Source organism: Micropterus salmoides, unplaced genomic scaffold (genome assembly GCF_014851395.1).
Source record: "Micropterus salmoides isolate LMB-PRFRI ecotype aquatic unplaced genomic scaffold, ASM1485139v1 Ms_hic_scaffold_7, whole genome shotgun sequence".
NCBI lineage: Eukaryota > Metazoa > Chordata > Actinopteri > Centrarchiformes > Centrarchidae > Micropterus > Micropterus salmoides.
In genome coordinates, this window is record NW_024044459.1 from 7329660 (window position 1) to 7348144 (window position 18485).

Consider the following 18485-nt stretch of genomic DNA (forward strand, 5'->3'; position numbering starts at 1 on the left):
ATTGCAAACATGTCAGAACCGGTGAAAATTTCGTATTCTACAAGTTTCGCACATGGGCGTGGCAAAATGACTCGCTAGCGCCACCTTGAAAATTGGAAATGATAGCCCCTCGTTCACGTTCAACCTACATGTACGAAATTTTCTGGGGACATGTATCGTATCAAGACGCACAAAAAAGCCTCAAGAACCCATAGCCTAAAGTCAACAGGAAGTCGGCCATTTTGAATTTTATGGCCTTTTGGATGATTTACACACTTCGTACTTTAACGAACTCCTCCTAGGGATTTAGTCGGATCGACGTCAAATTTCTGCTGTGCCTTCTAAAGGCATTGACGATGAAAAGTTGTGCTATTTGCGTTTTCGTCAATGGGCGTGTCCGTGGCGTCGATGATTCGCAATGAAACAGGAAGTTGTTGTAACTTCAGTGTACATGCTCACATGGACCAAACTGTACATGTAGGATGAGAGTCCCGCCCTGAACACATGTACATGCCGACATTCACCCACAGTCATAGCGCCACCTGCTGGCAACAGAAAGTGACCTTTAACGAAGCAGCCCCCGCCGCACGTTTCACCTACGTGCACGAATTTTCTGTGGTACGTGTATCTTGTCCAGACGCACAAAAAGCCTCTTGGAGCCATAGCCTAAAATCAACAGGAAGTCGGCCATTTTGAATTTTACGTCAAATTTTGGATGATTACACACTTCGTACTTTAACGAACTCCTCCTAGGGATTTAGTCCGACCGACCTCAAATTTGTGCTGTGCCTTCTAAAGGCATTGAAGATGAAAAGTTGTGCTATTTGCAAGTTTTCGTCAATGGGCGTGTCCGTGGCGTGGCGTCAAAGATCAGCTCTTCGCCATGACACGGAAGTTGTCGTAACTTCAGTGTACATGCTCACATCGGACCAAACTGTACATGTAGGATGAGAGTCCCGCCCTGAACACATGTACATGACATTCACACAGTCATAGCGCCACCTGCTGGCAACAGGAAGTGACTTTTAACGAAGCAGCCCCCGCCGCACGTTTCACCTACGTGCACGAATTTTCTGTGGTACGTGTATCTTGTCCAGACGCACAAAAAAGCCTCTTGGAGCATAGCCTAAAATCAACAGGAAGTCGGCCATTTTGAATTTTACGTCAAATTTTGGATGATTTACACACTTCGTACTTTAACGAACTCCTCCTAGGGATTTAGTCCGACCGACCTCAAATTTGTGCTGTGCCTTCTAAAGGCATTGAAGATGAAAAGTTGTGCTATTTGCAAGTTTTCGTCAATGGGCGTGTCCGTGGCGTGGCGTCAAAGATCAACTCTTCGCCATGACACGGAAGTTGTCGTAACTTCAGTGTACATGCTCACATCTGGACCAAACTGTACATGTAGGATGAGAGTCCCGCCCTGAACACATGTACATGCTGACATTCACAGACAGTCATAGCGCCACCTGCTGGCAACAGGAAGTGACTTTTAACGAAGCAGCCCCCGCCGCACGTTTACCTACGTGCACGAATTTTCTGTGGTACGTGTATCTTGTCCAGACGCACAAAAAAGCCTCTTGGAGCGATGCCCTAAAATCAACAGGAAGTCGGCCATTTTGAATTTTACGTCAAATTTTGGATGATTTACACACTTCGTACTTTAACGAACTCCTCCTAGGGATTTAGTCCGACCGACTTCAAATTTGTGCTGTGCCTTCTAAAGGCATTGAAGATGAAAAGTTGTGCTATTTGCGAGTTTTCGTCAATGGGTGTGTCCGTGGCGTGGCGTCAGAGATCAAGTCTTCGCCATGACACAGGAAGTTGTTGTAACTTCAGTGTACATGCTCACATCTGAACCAAACTTTACGTGCTTGATAACTCTCCCACCCCGCTATGGAGGACCGATCCTGACACAGTCAGAAATAAATACAGAAATAAATAAATGCTCAATAATAAATAAGCATCCAATTAAATACACAAAAAAATAAGTAAATAAATAAATGTAGGTAGTAATTAAATTATACAAGGAGACATAAATGTATATATTTAATTAGTGCCTTTACTTATTCACCTTTGTTATAATTACCTTATTTGTTTATTCAACTTTATTTATTACTAATTTTTTAATGTATTTATTTATGTGTGTTTTAATATTTTTGTCTGTTTTATTCTTCCTTTGTATTTATTTACCTTATTTATTTTCACCCATGGTATTTATTTCTGCCTGTCTTAAATTTTTGTATGCATTTCTGCCTCATTATGCAAATGAGGAGGGGCTGTGTCTCAAGGGGTCATCTTCTCTGCTATTGGTGGACCAGTCAGACAGGAGAGCTCCTACTCTGCCTGCAGACATCAACGATCTTGCCCCTCACACAGTCAGATGGCTTCCTTCAGTGCGCTGAGGTGTTTAACAACTCTGAAGACAATACTACCAGCAATGTCTTCCTTCTCTTTTCACGTAGACGCTCCGACAGACAGTGCTTTCAGTTTGCTGCATGCATGGACACAGAACTGCGGTATAGGGAGAAGCACACGGTCAGCTGGCTGCAGCTAAATCTGGAGTGCACTCGTATTCAATTCTGTATGGTAAATTCAGTTTTAACGGAGCAGAGCGAGCTGACAGGCAGAGTTAGAGACTTTTTCTGTCGTTTCTCTCTTTACAAAGACGCATGTTGCAGTCAGAGTCTTCTCTGAGATGCGAGCACGACATACAACACAATTTATCAAATTACACAACGGATATACAGTATGAAAATAAGATTGATTGGATTATACTCACAGGAAGTATAAAACCTGTTACATGGTCTATTAAAAGTAAAGTAACACAAAAATGTCAGGGAAATTACTTTACTTAGATTTAAGTACTGCAGTTGTACATTTGAAATACCTTCCTACCTTTCTGATAGGAAGCCTTCTTGAGGTGGTATAAAACATTTCTTCTTATATTCTGATTTGAGTTGTGGACAACTATGACCACATGAATTAAAAAAAACATTTCACTGCCCAAGTCAGCTATAACACAAGTCTTGTTCATCAGACTACATGCTGTACAGTATTTGTGGACAGATTTTGTCCCAGGATTTCTTATGCATTTCTTCTTCTTCGTTGCATGATTTAGAATAATAAGGTGAGAAATGGGTCTATTCTGAGTTCATCCTGCACTGCAGCAGCTAATAAAGTCCATTTAATCCCAAAACGCTTTTCTTTTAGGCAGGCTGGAGCAGAAAACAACTCACCTTTCTCAAGTTGTACAGTAATGTCACATGTGTATGAAGGTGGATCAAACAAGCTAATCTTAAATGTCAAAGTAGAGAGGAGCCTAGTAGGCCTATTTATTTTCATTCATTACACAATATGAATAAGCTATGCAGACAGTTGTAAAGAAAGAACATCTTTTTCTTCTGTTCTCTACTTGTTATAGTTACACAGTATTAGGGGTGTGGGCTGTATTAAAAGTATCCACTGTTCTCCATGCTCTAACACACAGTAACGATGAAATGTGTGCTGTTCTCACATTCTTCCTCTGTATGTACACAAAACAACAAGGCAGGGAAATATAAAGGAATTTATTTTATTGTTTGGGTACATTATTGTTCAGTGTACATGTTCACATCTGAAACAAACTTTACGTGCTTGATAACTCTCCCACCCCGCAGACATCTACACGTCAATACCGATTTATATTCATAGCGGCAAGTGCTATGTAGCTCCACATAGGGGACACAGGAAGTGACATATAGCACATTCATGCGGCGTCGGAAACGCGTAGGAAATTCACAGCCGCACCGGCAGAACTCCAGAATGTGCGACTCGGCCAGCTCACGCGCACGCGCTTACAAGTGCGAGGGCCCGCCCAACGCTGCTTGCAGCTTTAATTTTTTTTTTTTTTTTTTTTTTCTGCAAAGTAGGCCCAAATGACATGGCCTAAACATACTCGAAAACTCACCAAAATTTGCAAACATGTCAGAACCGGTGAAAAATTTCGTATTCTACAAGTTTCGCACATGGGCGTGGCAAAATGACTCGCTAGCGCCACCTAGAAAATTGGAAATGATTAGCCCCTCGTTCACGTTCAACCTACATGTACGAAATTTTCTGGGGACATGTATCGTATCAAGACGCACAAAAAAGCCTCAAGAACCCATAGCCTAAAGTCAACAGGAAGTCGGCCATTTTGAATTTTATGGCCATTTTTGGATGATTTACACTTCGTACTTTAACGAACTCCTCCTAGGGATTTAGTCGGATCGACGTCAAATTTCTGCTGTGCCTTCTAAAGGCATTGACGATGAAAAGTTGTGCTATTTGCGCGTTTTCGTCAATGGGCGTGTCCGTGGCGTCGATGATTCGCAATGAAACAGGAAGTTGTTGTAACTTCAGTGTACATGCTCACATCTGGACCAAACTGTACATGTAGGATGAGAGTCCCGCCCTGAACACATGTACATGCCGACATTCACCCACAGTCATAGCGCCACCTGCTGGCAACAGAAAGTGACTTTAACGAAGCAGCCCCCGCCGCACGTTTCACCTACGTGCACGAATTTTCTGTGGTACGTGTATCTTGTCCAGACGCACAAAAAAGCTCTTGGAGCCATAGCCTAAAAACAGGAAGTCGGCCATTTTGAATTTTACGTCAAATTTTGGATGATTTACACACTTCGTACTTTAACGAACTCCTCCTAGGGATTTAGTCCGACCGACCTCAAATTTGTGCTGTGCCTTCTAAAGGCATTGAAGATGAAAAGTTGTGCTATTTGCAAGTTTTCGTCAATGGGCGTGTCCGTGGCGTGGCGTCAAAGATCAGCTCTTCGCCATGACACGGAAGTTGTCGTAACTTCAGTGTACATGCTCACATCTGGACCAAACTGTACATGTAGGATGAGAGTCCCGCCCTGAACACATGTACATGCTGACATTCACAGACAGTCATAGCGCCACCTGCTGGCAACAGGAAGTGACTTTTAACGAAGCAGCCCCCGCCGCACGTTTACCTACGTGCACGAATTTTCTGTGGTACGTGTATCTTGTCCAGACGCACAAAAAAGCCTCTTGGAGCGATGCCCTAAAATCAACAGGAAGTCGGCCATTTTGAATTTTACGTCAAATTTTGGATGATTTACACACTTCGTACTTTAACGAACTCCTCCTAGGGATTTAGTCCGACCGACCTCAAATTTGTGCTGTGCCTTCTAAAGGCATTGAAGATGAAAAGTTGTGCTATTTGCAAGTTTTCGTCAATGGGCGTGTCCGTGGCGTGGCGTCAAAGATCAGCTCTTCGCCATGACACGGAAGTTGTCGTAACTTCAGTGTACATGCTCACATCTGGACCAAACTGTACATGTAGGATGAGAGTCCCGCCCTGAACACATGTACATGCTCACATTCACAGACAGTCATAGCGCCACCTGCTGGCAACAGGAAGTGACTTTTAACGAAGCAGCCCCCGCCGCACGTTTCACCTACGTGCACGAATTTTCTGTGGTACGTGTATCTTGTCCAGACGCACAAAAAAGCCTCTTGGAGCGATGCCCTAAAATCAACAGGAAGTAGGCCATTTTGAATTTTACGTCAAATTTTGGATGATTTACACACTTCGTACTTTAACGAACTCCTCCTAGGGATTAGTCCGACCGACTTCAAATTTGTGCTGTGCCTTCTAAAGGCATTGAAGATGAAAAGTTGTGCTATTTGCGAGTTTTCGTCAATGGGTGTGTCCGTGGCGTGGCGTCAGAGATCAAGTCTTCGCCATGACACAGGAAGTTGTTGTAACTTCAGTGTACATGCTCACATCTGAACCAAACTTTACGTGCTTGATAACTCTCCCACCCCGCTATGGAGGACCGATCCTGACACAGTCAGAAATAAATACAGAAATAAATAAATGCTCAATAAATAAATAAGCATCCAATTAAATACACAAAAAAATTAAGTAAATAAATAAATGTAGGTAGTAATTAAATTATACAAGGAGACATAAATGTATATATTTTAATTAGTGCCTTTACTTATTCACCTTTGTTATAATTACCTTATTTGTTTATTCAACTTTATTTATTACTAATTTTTTTAATGTATTTATTTATGTGTGTGTTTAATATTTTGTCTGTTTTATTCTTCCTTTGTATTTATTTACCTTATTTATTTTCACCCATGGTATTTATTTCTGCCTGTCTTTTTTAAATTTTTGTATGCATTTCTGCCTCATTATGCAAATGAGGAGGGGCTGTGTCTCAAGGGGTCATCTTCTCTGCTATTGGTGGACCAGTCAGACAGGAGAGCTCCTACTCTGCCTGCAGACATCAACGATCTTGCCCCTCACACAGTCAGATGGCTTCCTTCAGTGCACTGAGGTGTTTAACAACTCTGAAGACAATACTACCAGCAATGTCTTCCTTCTCTTTTCATGTAGACGCTCCAACAGACAGTGCTATCAGTTTGCTGCATGCATGGACACAGAACTGCGGTATAGAGAGAAGCACACGGTCAGCTGGCTGCAGCTAAATCTGGAGTGCACTCGTATTCAATTCTGTATGGTAAATTCAGTTTTAACGGAGCAGAGCGAGCTGACAGGCAGAGTTAGAGACTTTTTCTGTCCGTTTCTCTCTTTACAAAGACGCATGTTGCAGTCAGAGTCTTCTCTGAGATGCGAGCACGACAACACAATTTATCAAATTACACATCGGATATACAGTATGAAAATAAGATTGATTGGATTATACTCACAGGAAGTATAAAATCTGTTACATGCGTCTATTAAAAGTAAAGTAACACAAAAATGTCAGGGAAATTACTGCAGTTGTACATTTGAAATACCTTCCTACCTTTCTGATAGGAAGCCTTCTTGAGGTGGTATAAAACATTTCTTCTTATATTCTGATTTGAGTTGTGGACAACTATGACCACATGAATTAAAAAAATTAAACATTTCACTGCCCAAGTCAGCTATAACACAAGTCTTGTTCATCAGACTACGTGCTGTACAGTATTTGTGGACAGATTTTTTCCCAGGATTTATTATGCATTTCTTCTTCTTCGTTGCATGATTTAGAATAATAAGGTGAGAAATGGGTCTGTTCTGAGTTCATCCTGCACTGCAGCAGCTAATAAAGTCCATTTAATCCCAAAAACGCTTTTCTTTTAGGCAGGCTGGAGCAGAAAACAACTCACCTTTCTCAAGTTGTACAGTAATGTCACATGTGTATGAAGGTGGATCAAACAAGGTAATCTTAAATGTCAAAGTAGAGAGGAGCCTAGTAGGCCTATTTATTTTCATTCATTACACAATATGAATAAGCTATGCAGACAGTTGTAAAGAAAGAACATCTTTTTCTTCTGTTCTCTACTTGTTATAGTTACACAGTATTAGGGGTGTGGGCTGTATTAAAAGTATCCACTGTTCTCCCATGCTCTAACACACAGTAAAGATGAAATGTGTGCTGTTCTCACATTCTTCCTCTGTATGTACACATAAACAACAAGGCAGGGAAATATAAAAGGAATTTATTTTATTGTTTGGGTACATTATTGTTCAGTGTACATGCTCACATCTGAAACAAACTTTACGTGCTTGTTAACTCTCCCACCCCGCAGACATCTACACGTCAATACCGATTTATATTCATAGCGGCAAGTGCTATGTAGCTCCACACAGGGGACACAGGAAGTGACATATAACACCTTCATGCGGCGTCATAACCGCGTAGCAAATTCACAGCCGCACCGGCAGAGCTCCAGAACATGCAACTCGGCCGGCTCACGCGCGGACGCGCTTACAAGTGCGAGGGCCCGCCCAACGCTGCTTGCAGCTTTAATACCTAAAATTGAATTTTCTTCCACTGAGGTATTGCTACTTTAATGTAACTGGAAAATCTGATTACTTCTTCCACCACTGCAAATTTAAATACTACTCATCAGTCCTAAATGAAACACTGGATTAAATGAAAACACCAATGACTCAACACAACATTTCTCATGCATTTTGATATTTCCAGTTGTTATGGTCTATGGTAGTTATGTGATGAAAAATATACCTCAAATTAAAGCTTTTAATATGCGACCACTTTGCAAACACAGCACTCAATCATAAGGACAAATTAACATTACTGATATTTACCAAACAAGTCTCATGAAGTGCTGAAGCTGAATGAGACAGAAATTTTAAAAACAGAAGCTGTCTTGTACATTTTATTTAAGGGCTGCTGAGGATACAGTTGAAAATAAAAACATTCATATTTACTCAAACAAAATTTAAATTTCAAAAAATGAAATAAGACAAATAACATATTCTTCAAGAAAACTTCTCTCTTCAAAGCAACAGGCCCCTAAAAAGAAAAAACTAATTAATTTATCTGAAATAACAGTTTCCATACAGTGACTTGTTCACCAACACCACTTGTGTCGGTGTTTTTGCAGTACACTCTGTAAGTTTTGGTTACAGGTGATCCAGCAGAGGGCACTGTTAGAATACATTTTAAAAATCAGTGGGAAAATCACAAAAAAAAAAAAAGAAGAAGGTGTTAACCATTGTGCTTCAGCATTGTTATAAAGTAAAGCATGAGGGGTAATTACTTCGCAATGCAAGAGTTAAGTGACCTCAGCAAATTACCAGTCCCACCTCATTTCAACTTGAGCAGAGGTCTAATCAGCCAGAGTAACTGAAAACAACACGTGTCAGGGCCTCTATGTGCAGCGGCAGTGAAGATGCAGGGATTTAACACTATAAATACAGTTCAGTAATGAATAGGTCAATTAACATACTAACATTTATTGTGGATGGAAAAATTAAGTAGCCTACTTGTAGAACACATCATCATGCAATAGGCCTTTTTCATGCAGACACGTTGACTTGTCATTGGAGGAAAAGCTCAGGGGCCTCATTTATAAACGGTGTGTACATCTAAAACAGGGCGGGAAACGTGCGTTTCTGAGCCACAGGCTGTGTGCCAGCATGTGGATATGACATTTGGTTTACTCTCTTTTCAAACAAGAGAATCCAAATTATGTGTCTGGGATATCCCATCTTCCATTTAAGTGTCCCCCTCCACCACCATCACTACTCAGGAGTGGTGCACCTTCCTGCAGATCAGTTATAACGGGGTGAAGCTCCGGTGCCACCTTTCCTCCGGTGCACAAGTGTTGCATGTATGTGCACGTTTTACCAACCAAACAACATGACTGAGCGTCACCAAAACAAATGTCAGTGTCACACCGAGTTAAATTTCGTTTTATAGCTTTTCTATCAGAATTTGCTCTCGTTTTCTTAATGCAGCCAGTATGTATTAATATTAATGACGGCATTTCACTGACCATTTATACGCAACTATGGGAGTTTAAAGGGTCGGACAAGGAGCTCGCTCACATTTGCCAATTTCAAATTGATTGTGATTTATAAAGGGAAATCGTCGGAGGACGTGCGTGCACATGGTTTTATAAATCTGAATATTTTTGTGAGCATGCACTTCCTGTTTTGTACGTATGCAACCTTTAGGAGTCTTTTCTACGTACAGTTGTATAAATGAGACCCAAGGAGTTGCTATAAAACTAATGATGCTCTGTTCTATTGAAGTGTCCCAGTAAGCTATGAAGGTAGTGAGCCAGCATGCAAAATACCCAGATTTTGAATCTGAAGGAGCTAATTGCAATGAAATCATAAATTAATTTTATTTTAATTTTATATATTTGGGTCTGGTACTTTCACTACTACCACCACCACCACTACAATAATTAATTTTAATAAATAGAAGCAACAACAATAATTATAATATTGATATTATTATAACCCATGATATAACCTGCCTGATATTGACAGTATATGTTTTGACATTAGTTCACACCCTACAGTGTTAGTAGTTAATCTTCCTCACTTTTGGTATGATTTCAGTAATCTGGATTTTACCTGAAATTGTATTTCTGATAATTTGATATTCATGTATTAAAAAAAACCAAAAAAACAAACAAACAAACAAAAAAAAAACCCAACCTGATAGGTTTCCAATATTGGTCCAAGCTAAACGCCACTCAGAATGGTTGAGGCATCTGTTGAATGAAGAATAAAGTCATAACTGAGTTCTTACAGTGTTGATATTTTTCTGCACTATAATTAATTTGCAATCAAACATTTTTCGGTTCCTTGGGGACATCGCTTGTCTTTCTTCCATGTTCAAAGCTTGTTTACCCAGACCGACAGCTTTTGTGACAGCCACAGTAAGGTTCAAACCTAAACAGCGCATCATGGCAATTATGTGAACAGCATAATGACACAAGTGTGGGAACTGTGTCTTCCAAACCTCTTCACCCTGAATTATCCAATCAGACGATGAGGTACTTGTAAATAAGGTTTGAGCATTCTGGATGTTAAGGCTACACTGAACACAATGCTTCGTGCTGATTGCCAGTTGTAATTGTAACGTATTCCTGCCAGATCATTTCAGGAATTAAACATGTTTTTGATTGCTTATTGTCTGTCTTTAGACCTGAATATGAAGGTTGTCTGTCTTGAGTTTGAAAGGTTACACAATTTTGCACTGATCGAATTATGTCATTAAGTGAGTAAAAACATAAATAATTAATTTTTATTCTAAAATGCAAACTGTCATAAAAAGCCTTGGGGTGAACCATTTCAAGCCAACATACCACATAAAAAAACCCAATGGCGATAAAAGAATGTTAATAATATAGTTTCACAGCGCGTACTCTGACAGCTGCAAGAATTCCCTTGACATTTACTATTTGCATTTCTTTGACACTGGCAGCCTATTTGCTATGCTCAAACCTGTAAACTGTTGTATGAAAATGTTTCACGAAAGTGAAAAAGTAAAAAAACTATTTTTAATACATACACACCTGTTAATGACATTAGAATTAGATCCATTTCTCCTCAGTAAAAGAAGGAGCTGCATACCATTCATGGTGGAGAAAATACATTATAGGTGTGGAGTCAAAGCATCTGCTAACTGCACCTTGATGATGGTCAATGTGTATTTATTTCCACCTTTTATTATTGTGGATTAATCTCATTTTGCCCACCCTACTATACACGAGTTTATATATTTATTTACTACCCGTTTATAAGCTTTTATCCATTGCAGTATATACACTGTATATGGATACCTGTTCTCATGTATATATACATACTGCATTACTACACAACTGTTTACATTACAATTTATACACTTTACTATTATTTGCTAGGCAACTACAGTATTACATTTTACTTTGATGATTTATTTCCTCTATTTTAGCTGCCAGACTATTTTATGTCTTCTAATTCTGTTCCACTGCTTTGATGTAACTGTTAGTTCATGACAATAAAATAAATTCAACATAAAGTGGGTGGACAGAAACTCTATACAATATACAGTAAGGTCAGGCAAAACTGCGACAGCAAAACCACAGACTATGGCCTGAAAATGGCAAGAGCTAAATACCCTTTTCTGCGAAACTGTCAGCAAATACAGAGGACTGTTGTATTGGACTGTATTATAGTGTACAATTTCTTGGCTGTTGCTGTGTTTTCTCACCCTGCAAGAAGCCAAGCATCAGATAAACAGTTTGATCCCAATGTTCTGATACATGTCTATGAAGTTCCTGACTGAGGTTTATCCCTTTGACTGACACACTGAATGGGGAAATGTTTGCATAGCACTAATTCCTAACCAATGGCAACAGCCCATCTTCATAAATGCTGCACCACAACAGCTTCCTGGCCAGAGTCAGAAATGTGGCTGGAATGTAGCTGATAAACACCAAGCACAGAATTAGGTATAATAATATTTGCAAAGTTAAATGAATTACCGAAGTCTGGTCAGGTGCTACTTGAATGATGAACTGGTATGCAGGCATAACACAATGCTGCAACACCAGTCTGGTCATATCTCCATCCTCTGTTACTTGTTCTGGGGGCAAAGTGAATCCATCATCCATGCGCTCCTCTGACATGTTCAGCAGCTGTCAAAAAAGCATGTAAGCGAAAATATAAATATATATCCTTCTATCAAATACTCACTTGCTTTCGGCTTGAAATGAATCCGTGACCGTTCCAATGAATTAACCCTTAAAGATATTCTTCAGTTCTCCCAGAACTGAAGAAACCTCTTGGATGAAAGGTGAAACGTCTTCAAGTATCTTCAACCAACGCTTGTACTTGATTTTAAAATTCCTTGGATAACTATGACCTGCTGACAACTGAGAATCTTCACAGACACCGTAAAGCTCCCAGTCATCTCTTGAACATCAAAGCAATTGTTTTACTGTAAATCTAATGTGCAGGAGTAAAGCCAAAGTAATAGCCTACATAAAAATGGCAATGCATATTATCAGAATCATTTCATTTTCATTACATTTATGGTTTAGCAGTGGATTTGCTCAGCGTTTAATATCACAGGTACATGCAGCAAGGTATATTGACACACAATGATAAGATCACCACCTGCGCACCTTGAATGTGGGGCAGACCTCATGAGAATTGTCGTGGCTGATTTACAGTGTCAAACCACCTGTACAGTGATGAAAAAACAAAACAAACACTCACATCATCCATTCTCCACAGGTCATTGCCCAAACCTTCAGTCTGACCATAAGTGATTGCATTCTTTAGGAAATCAGTCCCACTGCCATCGTCCTGAGAAATAGAAAATAACTCTAATCAACATTTCAAAATAAGTGCTAGTTCTGTCCTTGAAAAACAGCAGAGGGCACTCGTCATTTGATAGAATCTTGATGAATGTAGTACTTACACTGTCAGTGTCCTGCAAAACTGCAACAAGCAATCGGATGTATTCTGTCGCAGCTTTAAGTGTGTCCACTTTGCTGGGCTTACGGTCTGGTCGCATTAGTGGCACCATGCGCTTCAAGCGGGAGAACATGCTGTTCAAGTTCCTGATCTGCACAGCAAAGAGGTTTGAAGTTTCAAATTAACTATGTGCCAGAAGAGATAATCATGAAATTCTCTCTTAGAAGTTATGTAACAATCAAACAAAGCAAACAATGATGATGAATAACACCATATAACTTTAGATTTCAAAGCGTTTGAAGCCCGGACATGTCTTGACTTCATCCTTCATTGTGAACAATATGAGCTTTTAATGTTTTGCAAAACCAGGCAAATCATGCAAAAGGTATAAAAAGGTACTGACATCCTTTTTTGTATGTATGCGTGTAATTTTCAACTCTTGCAATTTTCTATACAGCAAATAAATAGGCCTCCACACAAAAACTGGTGCAGCAATAAAAGCCAGCACGGGTCTTTAGAGGTTAATCTCAACCCGTCAACATTTGAGAGTTGCAGTTCAAACAAAGTTTATCCAGCTAAATGTTCCACTTACCCTTTCAAAATTGTCAATACCCCAAAACATATGATTACTGTCACAATACTATAATAACGAAGTCTAACATCTTCCAGACACCAAGTTCAGACATGTTTGACATATGAGAATGGAGGAAAAGCCTTTTAACGTATCCATCAACTTATTTTCATAAAGCACATCTGCTTTCTTCATGCCAAGCTGCATTTACAAATCTAGAAATTTAAAAGGCTCCGGCTTACTGCCATATACAGAGCGATTAAAACAAGATTCAGGCCTGCATTTATTTTAACCTTATATTGGCCCTGAGCAAAATCTGTGCATTTAATAATCATGTTGCAACCACCTTGATTAGAAGCATTAAATAAACCATGTGTAGCTAAACGTGGTTATCCTACTAAGACCTCAAGAATGTAACTCAGCTGAACAGTTTGGAGCTTGAAAAAAAAAAAACATTTAAGGCTGAAAGGTATGAATGCTATGCTGCAGCTAGTTGGTCATATGGATGGTGGTGTGTGAAATATAACAGATTCCTGAAATAGATAAACTTTTATAACAAACGTTTAACTTACAGCTAACGTTAATAGTTGTGTTTCAGGATAAGCCGGGGAAGTGAACAGCTAACTTATTGCAAGCTAATGTTAGTTAAAGTCAGCGAGTTTGACAGGAGCTTCTCTTCTGGGGGAATTTAACACTAATGTTAGCAAACTATCACACAATGTAAATTAACACTCACTCTCAGCCTTTCCTTGGCGTTGACCAGTTCTCTTTTTTTCACAGTTGCATGAAAGTCTTCGGCGACGAAGTACAAGCCGTCCTTTCCTCGTTTAAACTTCTCTATGTTGCTGTAAACAGGGAGTGCAGACTCGCCCGTTAACCGCTTCAAAATATTGCTCATTAATTCCTCCTCTGGCACTTTCATTTCAACGGTAGCGTGTTAAACCGAACAATATGTTGCTTTTTATCGATGTTTTTCTACACGAGGCTATGAAATGTCGTCACGCAAACAGCAGAGAGGAGAAGGGCTCCGGGAGGACAGCGGGCCACACCTGTGCTGAGCGGTTAATTAGGCCTCTGCTGCAAGTTGAGTTTATCTTTAGGCCTATTAAACGTTTATATTCGTTTTACTTAGCTTATACTAAAAAAAGGTAGCTACTTCTAACCATCTGCGTTGGCAAAGTGGTTCAAAGAATAGGCTACATTTTTCTCCAGTTTGCTTTCAAATCAAGGCAAGGCTAGTTATACAGTCTATGGTTTAATGTCAAGCACATTTCAACAAGACAATTCAAAGTGCTTTACATAAACCATAAAAGCAAAATACCATATTGTGAGAATGCATTTAAATATACTTAAAAAAGAAATCAATAAAAAAAAGGAGAGAAAAATTTCAGTGCATTGTGAGATATTAATGAAAAGCCTCAAATTTGATTTTATAAAAGGCAGTGACAAAAAGAACTGAGAGTTTCAGCAGAACTGCGGTTTGTTCCACATATAATGCATAAAACTGACCTTCCAATGTTTAGTTAGGAAAGAAAGGAAATAATGAAAGTTGAAGGACTCAAAAAGGGGAAGAAAGGAAATAAAGAAAGAATGAAGACAGGAGCTAAAAGAAAGGAAGAAAAGAAAAGAAACAATTACTTTATATGAAAAGCTGAATAATTATAATATTTAAGTGCATAACCATGAGAGTGCCTTGAACTTCCAGACAAATCATTCTCAAAGTATTAAATACATTTTAGAAGTAACAGAATTTGCTATCTAGACAAAGATTTAATGGAAGGTGCTTTTAACTCTGAATATAAGCTGTTCTTTTACTTTAAAATAAGCTAACCAGCTACAGCCATGATCTGACCCTTTATATGAAATTTTTCATCTTAAACTGTGATCTGATCTTCATCTAAGTCAAGGGTATTGACAAATATAATGTGTCTAAAATAACAAAAAATAAATTATGAGCCCTCATGTCTTTATTGAACACACTCATTCAACATTCAAAATGGCGCCATTTTTTTCTTGCCACTGTATATAGTATAGTAGTAAAGTAGTAAGTTATGTTGTAGTACAAAAATGCCAAACTAGGTTATAGGTAATTCAGAAACAGTGTCACCATTACACAGTTTGCCCCCCATAGAACACCCCTCTAAGGGATCTGTATCAAGATTGTTTATGTTAAAAATGAAAAAATCTGCAGACATGTCGTTATCTGACTTTTTATACTCCCAAATATCCATGTCGGTGTCAGCCTCAAAAAAGAGCTCTGTTGTGGGGAAAAATAGGAATTTAAGAAACTGCACTCAATGCTCAAGGTCAAGATTGTCAAACTACTGTACTATGATTATGTTCAATAAAGCAGGAAATAGGGGTGTGGAGGTCAGTAGGATGGGTACAAAACATTTGACTTGACAACAGAGGCCGTGTCTGTGTCCCATCTTGCATAAGTCAGTATTGTTTTAGTTGCGTAAACATAACCCTCACTGGGGTTTGCAGATCAGATATGCACTGACAAATAAGTCATTTTGAAATGAGGACTTAAGTAACTGGAATTCATCCATAGGCTATAAATCCTATTTTTACATTCATATTGATTGTAAAAGATTGTAAAAAAATCTCCTCATTTTAAAACTTTCACACTTTTTTAAAATGAGCCCCAAAAGCTGTGGGACCTGGATGCATACTGCTGAGGCCCTTTCAGCTAACCATTGGTCCCTTCAAAGAATGTGCAGGGTTTCACTTCTAAGTGTCCTTTCCTTGTAGCTCTCTCAATTACTTTGAAAAAACAGGGAAGAGGTCATCTTTGCAAAAACAATTGCATGATCATTACACGTCATATGGCGTAACTTTAGACACTCCTGAATGCTGTTGCTGTATTCAGACAAAACCCAGAAATCAGCCACTGCATTTTAAAACTGCCATCTGTCTCATATACTCTTGGTATGTTTTATAAATTTAAATCATTGTGGAACTGGGCGCACATGCCGAGCCTTCCACAGTTCAGCATAAATAGATGTCTGGATGTTAGGTTCAATTTCTAACCTGACATTTAATTTTCCCCTTCTCATATCACTCACAGTGTGTGTACCCCTGGTCTGATGTGTGCGTGAGCTTCTCACATTCTTACCACACATTCTTCTTATATAAATACCAGTTTATGTGTGAGGAAAACATATGGATAGTTTTAGTATGTATGTCTCATTTACATATCTGGCCCCAGGAGTATGAAGATATTATTGGAGCAAAACAACTGAGCACCTGTGTCATTGGGGGCTGTAGAAAATATTCAAGGTGTATCAGTAAATTTGAAGCCACAGAGAAAAATGCTTTAGGATTTGCAAACTTGTTAAATTGTTTTCTCTCTCTCACAAACATAACAGTTAGACCTTGTCAGATTCTTCACTGCAGGTGCACAAATCCTATTCTACAAACACAAATTATGAAACTCATATGCTCACATTTTTGCTACAGTTGCTGCAGTGAATATGGTACAAAACACATTCACACACCCGTTCCAACACACCTGTAGAATATTTTCTCAAACACAAGACAATAACTCTGCTTGAATCTGCCACAGCAAGTCTCAATTGCTTTTTTTCACTTACAAATGACAAGTTCTGCATGTTCTCACATCTCAGTGACTTTAACTGAATACATTTTCAATTTCTGCTAATTCTCTGCATCATGAGCTTGATGTTCTATCTTCATGTAGGCCTACCGGCATCTTGCAGACAGAACCCCAGTACATCAAGTTCATAATTTAGTCTGTGTACAATAAGCCTGTCCAGTCTATCCAACCACCAAGCATGGGGCAAGAGTGAGGTACCCAGTTTGAGGAACTTTGAAACTTAAGGAATGGTCACATTACACCTCTGTCCAACAAATATGTACTTATTTGGAAACCTGCAAAGCAGACAAATTCAAGGGTGCATTTCCTGTCTTGCCTGCTCTGGCGCATTCGCAGGTTATGGTTCACCCATGTTCAACTTTGACCGAGCAATAGAAACACAGAAGCAATGTAAGTAATTTTTCTAGTATGTTTCACTTTCATCACCTTATTTAGTACAGTATCACTCTATGAAACTACAAAGTGTGATGTCATTCTCAAACATTTTTTTCCTGCTTTTTTTACTAGTCCTGCCAATGCAACAAGCAAACACCAAGGAGGGAGTGAGAGTTCTCGCCAATGTAGACTAGATTCTATGCTAATTTCTTAAGAAAATCCAAAAAGGTTAGCCCAAGAAGCTTTGTTTCCTGTACCTGCTCAACAGCAAAATTGTTTAGTACTAAATCCAACATGGGCCTTGTTTTTTAATGAACGTTTAGTTCCAAATAAGATGCTTTTGCTCTTGGCTATATTCAGTACAAGTTTATTATCTGTAATCCAGTTAAATACCATCTGCAACTCGTTGTTGAGAGCAGCAGTATTTTTTTGTGTAAAAGCTATACAGGTTGAATGTCCTTCTCTATAAGCATGCTGGCATTTGCTTAACAATTTATTCATAGTGAAATAACCTTGTATCTTGTTAAATATTTTTTTTTCTAAAAGTTTACTTATAGCAGGTAACAAGCTGATTAGTGACTGTTAGAGCCAGAAAAGACAGCACGAGAATTTTTTGCTAACGGGATTACCTTCGCTTCTTTCCACATTTGTGGGCACATATTCCTTTTAAGAGATTAACATATGGGAGTGGCAATATAGTCTGCTACCATCCTCAATAGCTTTCCATCCTGGTTGTCCGTACCAGGTGGTTTGTCATTATTAATAGACAATAATAGTTGTTTTACTTCTTCTCTTGTCACTTCACAAAATTTAAATGAACAGTTCTTATCATCCATTATTTAATCTGTCAGAAGCCTTTAAGCAAGCATACGTCTTTAAGCTGACTGTGCCCTGAGAGGATCAGATTGAAGAGGCACATGATGGAAACAGACCTATGTATCAGGAACTGGTAGAGCAATGTCTCTATAAAGGAATGGAGAAAGGTCGCTGCATAGCCATAGAAGTGAGATCTAGAGGCTCTGCTGGCTTCTCCCTCTGCAGACTATTCATACTTCTGGGCCATCACAGGCTGTCAAAGAGGAGAACCATCAATACCTCATCAGAAGGTGCTGAAAGAGAATCTAAATATGAATCAGAAGGACTCAGATGTGTGATAGTGCTCCTGGGACAGAAGTCTAGGGTCTGATCCTCCCTGGCTGAATTGC

The 18485-nt window shown here is 39.2% G+C and overlaps 1 protein-coding gene and 1 pseudogene across 1 annotated transcript; both read right to left on the reverse strand.

Annotated features, from left to right (window-relative positions):
- LOC119891680 overlaps positions 1-8604 on the reverse strand; it is an 11979-nt pseudogene extending 3375 nt beyond the window's left edge.
- On the reverse strand, positions 8017-14316 carry LOC119891114 (factor in the germline alpha-like). The gene is made up of 6 exons (XM_038702450.1): positions 14023-14316; positions 12720-12866; positions 12515-12604; positions 11779-11931; positions 9965-10020; positions 8017-8306 (listed from the first exon to the last, which is right to left on the reverse strand). The coding sequence occupies exons 1-5, from the start codon at positions 14206-14208 to the stop codon at positions 10003-10005; spliced, it is 594 nt and encodes a 197-aa protein (XP_038558378.1). The 5' UTR covers positions 14209-14316; the 3' UTR covers positions 8017-8306; positions 9965-10002.
- Positions 14317-18485: the final 4169 nt, after the last annotated feature.